We start from the raw sequence: 7,313 nt of genomic DNA, 5'->3' as shown, positions 1-7,313 counted from the left end.
TTAGACTCAACTTGATCTAAGGATTTGCCAATCAAATATCAAATTCGACCTAAGATTCATTAAGAACCAATTATTTTAGTGCAGTTTTTTTTTTAGAAAAAAAAAGGATGCATTGATTATCCCATGTGGTAAGCAAGCTGAAGAATCCATCTGCCACATGGGGCGGCTGTTTTTCTGGTAGGGGTCCGGCTAACCCCAGCTTGCCTTTCAAAAAAAAGGATGCAATTTAAACATGAACCTGGACCAGACTCATCTAAGTTAGACTTAATTAGACTTGGAGATGAACTTGGAAAATTAGTTGTATGGTTTGGAGAATGGATCTAAAATTGGACATCTAGGGCGACCCCAAGCCCAATGGAGATATGTAAAATATGTGGGCCGGGTATCCGTGATTTACGTAGAAGAAGTGCAAGTTTTCGAAATTTGTAGAAGTATTTTGGGTTGAACTGAAGTTTGCATTAAAAATTAGAAAGAAAAAAATATAAAACGAATAATTTGACCAGCGAAATTTGGATCATTTTTTTTTCGTGATTTTTTTTTTCTTCGTGTCCTTCGGTTTCCGGCGTGACGTTTTCCCCTGTGCTCCTTGAAGCTTCGCCGTGGATTTTTCGTCTACATTTTCGCCGGAATCCTCACTCCGTTCTGGTTTTACGTTTCCTGGCAGCTGGACAAGGAAGAGGAGGTGGACACGCCCATTTCCCGGCCGTCTTGCCGTCGGTTTTTGGAAGGGAACGGGCGTTAACAAGCAAAGGAGTTCGGTTCGCTATTTCTGTTTTTCCCGTCCGTTACCGCTTTTCCGGAGCTCCTGGATGGTTTAGGGTTTCAAGTGAGAGAGGATTTTCGTGGTTCTCGTCGGTGCTGCTTTGCCGCGGTTCGAGGTTCGAGAGATTCTGGTTCGTATGAGATTGAATTTGAAAATTTTGAGTTAAAGATGATGAAATTCCGTTACTTGTTGGATTTTGATGCGTTTTAAGCGTTTCTTTTTGTGAAATTCGCGATGCCCTAGAGGTTTCGTCGTGTTTGTTTCGGACCATTCTTTTTCGTTGGTTCGAATTTGAGCGTTTTTGGGTTAGGGTTGCCGAAGTCACGGATAAGAGTTATTTTCTCCACTTTTTCCACGTTTTTATGAATCTCATGGAGAGATTTTTTGGGCTTCGTTGTGGTTTTCGGATCATCTTTATGTATAGTAGCGCGGTGAATTGATTCGTTGATGCTTATATATGTTAGAAATTGAAAAGAGGGAGAAATTTAGGGTTTTGTTAAAAGGCTGGGCTTATCGTTGTTTTTCTCTTTGGAAGTGTAATATTTGAAGATTCTGCGTTGAAACTTTAAGGTTCCGAATCTAAAAGTCCTGTGGAGTTCTTGTTATTTAGGGTTTTGAACCTCATAGGCTTTAAAAGACCATAAATGAAATTTAATAGTTACTGATAAGATAATATTCTGGATGTATTATTTTTCCCGTTTTTATTGGACTTGAGATGAATTTGCTGTTTGAATTTGATGCATTCTAAATAGTTCTCGTGAATTTGACGACCTTCTCTTCCTCTTTGTTGCTTCAGTTCATTATAATTTAATGGGGTGGTGGAAGTTTGATTTTCGAGAAGTAGGAACCTAAAAAATTTATTGTGGGTCATGGATTCGGAATCTCCTCCAACAGACACTTTGAAGAAGTGTTGTAGTTGCAGCTCTAGTTGTTCTGCGGGTAGCACTAAATGGCATCGCTCCATGAAGAGGAAGCTTGAACAGATTGAGGGACCGCCAAATTGTGGACAAGATTTGATAAATGATCCGGATTTCTTTTCAGTAGCTCAGGTTGAGATAGAGAATGAGTGCATTGCATTGAGGGAGACTGTTAACAGCCAGCAGCAGTCAATTCAGGAACTCTATGTTGAATTGGAAGAAGAAAGGAATGCAGCATGTTCTTCCGCAAATGAGGCCATGTCCATGATCTTGCGCCTGCAGAGAGAAAAGGCTTCGGTTCAGATGGAAGCTCGGCAGTTTAAGCGGTTTGCAGAGGAGAAAATGGCTCATGATCAACAGGAGCTACTTGCTATGGAGGAATTGCTGTACAAAAAAGAACAGGTCATACAGTCTCTAAATTGTGAGATACAGGCCTATAAACATAGATTGATGAGTTTGGGGTTCGATCAATTTGATTTTGAGGATACCAAGTTTAGTGAATCATCTTTCACAGGCCGGTACAATCGGAGTAGGAGTATGGGGGAAAAATCAGAAAATACTGATTGGCAGGAACCTGAAGAATCTAATAGGTATGCATATTCAGAGGATACTTCTTTAGGCCGTGGACAAAAGCCTAATCCTTTTGAATACCCACCACTAAGGTGCAGTTTGAATGATATTCAAGAGTTTGCAGAATATGATGATCCTTCAGACCTTGAGAAGTATGCTTGTGATACTCCTCATAACCGGGGCAAACTTGAGAATTTGGAGCACAGAATCTACGAGTTGGAGAGAACACCTAGTAGCCATTATCTAGATGGGAAATTCAACAATGGAATGAATGCTCATGATAAAGTACTCAGTTCTTCTCGAAGGTCAAAACATGCGAGAACCTTGTCCACAGATAGCGCCAGCACTTATTCTGGTTTGGTTAAGGAAGCAGGCCAAGAACGTACAGCAGAAAGGATGATCATGTCAGGTCCAAATGGGAACTCAAAAAAGGTGGAGTTCTCTACCATGGAAGATTATCATTATTATATAAATGGGGACAATGCATCTGACTTTGCTGACGATACTGGTGATCGGATATACACTATTGATTCTGTTCATGGGGCACATGGTTCTAAGCAGACACCCGTGCATGAAAATGGAGGTTGGGTAGGGGAACCAGTTCCACAGAGAAACAAAGGCGTGAGTACTACTTTTTGCATGACTGACGGGAGTGTTCAGACTTTGCAACCTGAAGACGGTGCTTTTGATTCTAAATCTCAGCTTGGGAGAGCTGATGAGTATGTAACTACACCTAGAGGTTCATTGAACATAATTGATGTGGGAGATGGTGTTGATGTTAAAAAGCTTTATTTGAGGCTTCAGGCACTCGAGACTGACAGGGAATCAATGAAGCAAGCAATTATGTCCATGCAGACAGACAAAGCACAGTTGTTATTACTAAGAGAGATAGCACAGCAGCTGTGCAATGAGCGAATGCCAGAAAAAAAGATAGTGAGGAAGCCATCCTTGATGGGAAGCATTTCTTTCATCTCTGTGTTGAAGGTAAGTTTTATAGTTTTTGGGCTATTTTTGTCTCTCTATTCTTGATTATGTATCATGCAGTTGGTTTTCTGTGGGATTATTCTTTCTCCCCTTCAATTTTTTTGCAAAGCTTTGATTCGTCTAACTCCACCTCTTGAGCTCTGTTGACTTTCTGTAAGCATTTTCTTTTGTTAAAGTAGACGGAGTTGGAACATGCGCTTGTAGGGCTAGTAGAAATTTTGACTGTGACCATAAAAAATGTATTTCATGCTAAAGGCAACAGCATTTGGGATCTTAGTGCTAGTCCCAACACGTGGATTAAAGAGCCAAAGGAGCTGTATGTTTGCATTTTGCGTATTGGTACTTGTTTGGGGTAGACCAAGTAGAGTTGTCATCAAATATGACCTTCAACAATATGCTAAGACCTGGAGTGATTTGTTATTACCCCATTGAAGTAATAAAGCTGTGTTTGGGAGGAGGCATTTGATGGGATTTGAAGGGAGTCAGTGGACTTATAAATACTGGAATTGTAGGAAAGTGTATTCCAAATGAAATATGGATTTCCTTGAATGTTTGTGAGCACTAGTAATCCCCTTAAAGATTCTGGTTTATGATTCCACCTGATTCCTTATTTTGTTTGGAGAACAATTTACATGTAATATGGATTACAGTTGAATCGAATCTCATGCACAAAAAAATTAGGTCTAATTTTAAATCTACTAAGTTTTACCCAATGCTGATACATTCACTTTTAATAAAAGTAAACTAACTGAAAAATGCAAACTAAAAGCATGTCATTAAAAAATGAAAGAAAAAAATGCTGATCATTTCAATCAACTATCTAATTTGTTATGCCCACCCAAATATCAACCTCGAGATTCTTAAAAATAATGGGCAAAAAACTTACGAACATCAACCTCAAGATTCCTAAAAATAATGGACAAAAAACTTACAAATATCAACCTCAAGATTACTAAAAATACAACAACAACAACAACTACGCCTTCATCCCAAAACAATTGGGGTCAACGATATGAACCACAAAAGAAATTCATTTTGGGTCTTCCACATGAATCCTTTTCCTCCAATCATTTCTATCCAACGCCATGTCCTCGGTGAGGTTCAAAGCATTCATATCCTTTCCTATCATCTCCATCCAAGTCTTCCTAGGCCTACCCCGACCTCTTTTAACTAATATATTTTCCCATTTCTCCAACCTTCTAACTGGAGCATCATTAGGCCTTCGCCGAATATGTCCAAACCACCTTAAACGATTCTCTCGCATCTTATTTTCAATGGGTGCAACACCTACCTTCTTACGTATCTCTTCGTTCCGAATCTTATCTTTTATTGTATTTCCACACATCCATCTAAGCATCCGCATCTCAGCTACACTCATTTTTTGAATATGATGTCTCTTGGCAGCCCAACATTCCGTACCATATAGTAAAGCGGGTCTAATAGTCGTCCTATAAAACTTTCCCTTCAACCGCAATGGCATTCTACGATCGCACAGCACTCCAGTAGCACTTTTCCATTTCATCCACCCAACCTTTATCCTATGATTTACATCTCCATCAATTTCTCCATACTTTTGAATGATGGATCCCAAATATTTGAAATAATCATTCACCGGTATATCTTGCTCACCAAGCTTCACTACACTCCCATCACTACTTCGTTGCTTACTAAACCGACATTCCATATATTCAGTCTTACTCTTACTCAACTTAAAACCTCTAGCTTCCAATGTTTGTCTCCATAATTCTAACTTAGCATTAACCCCAGCTCTAGACTCATCAATCAAAACAATATCATCAGCAAACAACATACACCACGGTACATTTTCTTGAATTGATCTCGTAAGCTCATCCATCACTATCGCAAATAGGAAAGGGCTTAAAGCAGATCCTTGATGTAACCCAACCGTTATCGGAAAATTGGTTGTCACCCCTCCACAAGTGCGGACATTGGTTACTACTCTTTCATACATATCTTTAATTATACTAATGTACTTGAGATTACTAAAAATAATGGACAAAAAACTTACATCTACAATCTATATATGGATTGGATTAGATCTGAATTTAACCACCTATCTGATTCAAAACATTGATTTTAATAGAGAAGACACCGAATGTGTAATTCTCAATTGATATGCTAAACAAAAGTGTCAGGTTCAGACAAAAAATTGACCAAATTGGATCCATTTTCAACCCTATAATTAAGGATGCAGACAATTTAAATTTGGGTCAGATATCCAATTGAACGTGAGTCCATTCAGTTAGATTTGGTAAAAAAAATTTATATTCGATTTATATTCATCCTAGATATGGATTTGAGATAAGGCAATCTAGGTCCGCATATGACTCCAAATCCATATACATCTGACCCAAGTTAATAATGTTACGGAGCCAATAAGATTTGTTTTTTATCCAAATCCAATGTCTGACTATTGTGTGGGATTTGGGTTTCCTAGATCCAAACCAAGTATTAATTGTTAACATGAGAGAGATAGAGAGAGAGCGGTGCACGTATTTTGGTAACTACCCACCAGAATCCCTTCATAATGAGGAGTTGTAAATACCTCCTCTTTGCAAAAATAGCTGAAAGAGGGTAAAAGTCAGGTTTGGAACCTCCTGAATCCCAGCCTAGATTCAAGGTTCCATGCATTCGTTCTCCCAAACAATCTTCTGCTGAAATAGGATTTTTTGAATGGCCATAACTGTCTCCTACACCCTGTCACCTCCACCGACAACAACCTCCCAAACACAACCTAAAAAGAAAAGGCAAAACAGATCTTGTGCATATCTGTATTGCAATTAGTAACACCATCATCCTTGTTATTTACTTGCTTCTTGAATTATTCCTTGTTCTAGTGCATTGCTGTGCTTCTTTGTTCGTATTTGTTCATTACTTGCAACAACTGAAATTGTTTATGTGTTTCTGTGAAGATTTAAATAGTTTCTTTTGTTTTTTAGGCCTTTTTTCCTTTTTCATATTATTTCATCCATGTTTAAGGGTGTGGTTCACAGAATTGGAGCCTAGGAGTTTTTTTTTTAAATTTAATTTTGCCATGCTTAATTAAAGGCTTTGTGCTTATCAATGTTAAATACTATATATTTAAAGGTTTCACCTTTTTTTCATGAACTGCTTTGATTTGATATACTATTGCTGACACTGTAAGCTTGCACTTAATCTTTTTTTTTTTTTTTTTGCTTTGTCAGTGGATTGTGTCATTTATTTTCCGTAGAAACAAGTCACACAGAACCAAGTAAGTGATGATTCGTTGGTTTATGTACTTTCTGCAATGTGTATACTACCAGGTTGTTACTGTGTATCCTCCTTTTTTCAGATACCCATTTGGTCCCTCAGGAAACAATGTGGGCCTCCTGTTACTTTTAGATAGGTCCCCACAGTTCAGACCCTGGAGATGCATCACAAGAGCAAAACCATGAATGGGTTTGAAATTGTGACTACTTATTGTGGTCAATGAATTATCATATGTTCAAAAGTTGCAATTGGTTAAGTTTTCTTTCTTGAAGTTCACAGGAATCTACATTTGTGATTTGATTGATTTTGCTCCACGCTTTTGCCTATATGAGTGTTAATGAACGTTTTGTCATGTTCAATGATAACAAGAATGTGTACATTTGATAGTGTTGTATGCATACTTGCCTTCACAACCTGGAAAATGTGTGCAAGGTATGAATTCATGCTGCCTCCATGTAAATACGTTTTCCTGTGCTTGTTTGAATAATTCGTTTGGAGCAGTGCATGAGGGAAAAATTCTTGAAATGAATGTATTGAATCATCTTTGACTTAAACTTGTGATCTGTTTTGACTTTCAGTAACCAGCTCGTAATTACCATGTCTCCAAACCATGGTTGTGTTTACTTTCTCATTTTCAATGGATGCTATTATTTGTGATATTTGGATTGATATACATGCATATCCCAAAATATTACAGGTTTAAAAAATGAGTTGATTCATGAAATTCTCTCAGGGTTTTTGGTGTTAAAAATTTCCTTTTGTTTAAGAATGTCATAAATCATCTCTGATGGATAAGACTGTCACAAATGTGCTTTTGGTTTCATATT

At 38.0% G+C, this 7,313-nt stretch overlaps 1 protein-coding gene across 2 annotated transcripts; it reads left to right on the top strand.

Moving 5' to 3' along the window:
* Nucleotides 1-511: 511 nt before the first annotated feature.
* Nucleotides 512-6,908, top strand: LOC149831761 (myosin-binding protein 7-like). Of its 2 annotated transcripts, XM_090014109.1 has the most exons (5): nt 570-893; nt 1,560-2,871; nt 2,953-3,234; nt 6,441-6,487; nt 6,569-6,908. In XM_090014109.1, the coding sequence occupies exons 2-5, from the start codon at nt 1,633-1,635 to the stop codon at nt 6,669-6,671; spliced, it is 1,671 nt and encodes a 556-aa protein (XP_089870235.1). In that variant the 5' UTR covers nt 570-893; nt 1,560-1,632; the 3' UTR covers nt 6,672-6,908. The 2 variants fall into 2 exon arrangements, with proteins under 2 accessions (XP_089870234.1, XP_089870235.1); XM_090014108.1 differs by having other exon boundaries at nt 512-893; nt 1,560-3,234.
* Nucleotides 6,909-7,313: the final 405 nt, after the last annotated feature.

This window comes from Nuphar pumila, chromosome 7 (assembly GCF_984573655.1).
Source record: "Nuphar pumila chromosome 7, dmNupPumi1.hap1.1, whole genome shotgun sequence".
Classification (NCBI taxonomy): domain Eukaryota; kingdom Viridiplantae; phylum Streptophyta; class Magnoliopsida; order Nymphaeales; family Nymphaeaceae; genus Nuphar; species Nuphar pumila.
Note: the sequence above shows the minus strand (reverse complement) of the source record. Positions and strands in the feature narration are given on the sequence as shown.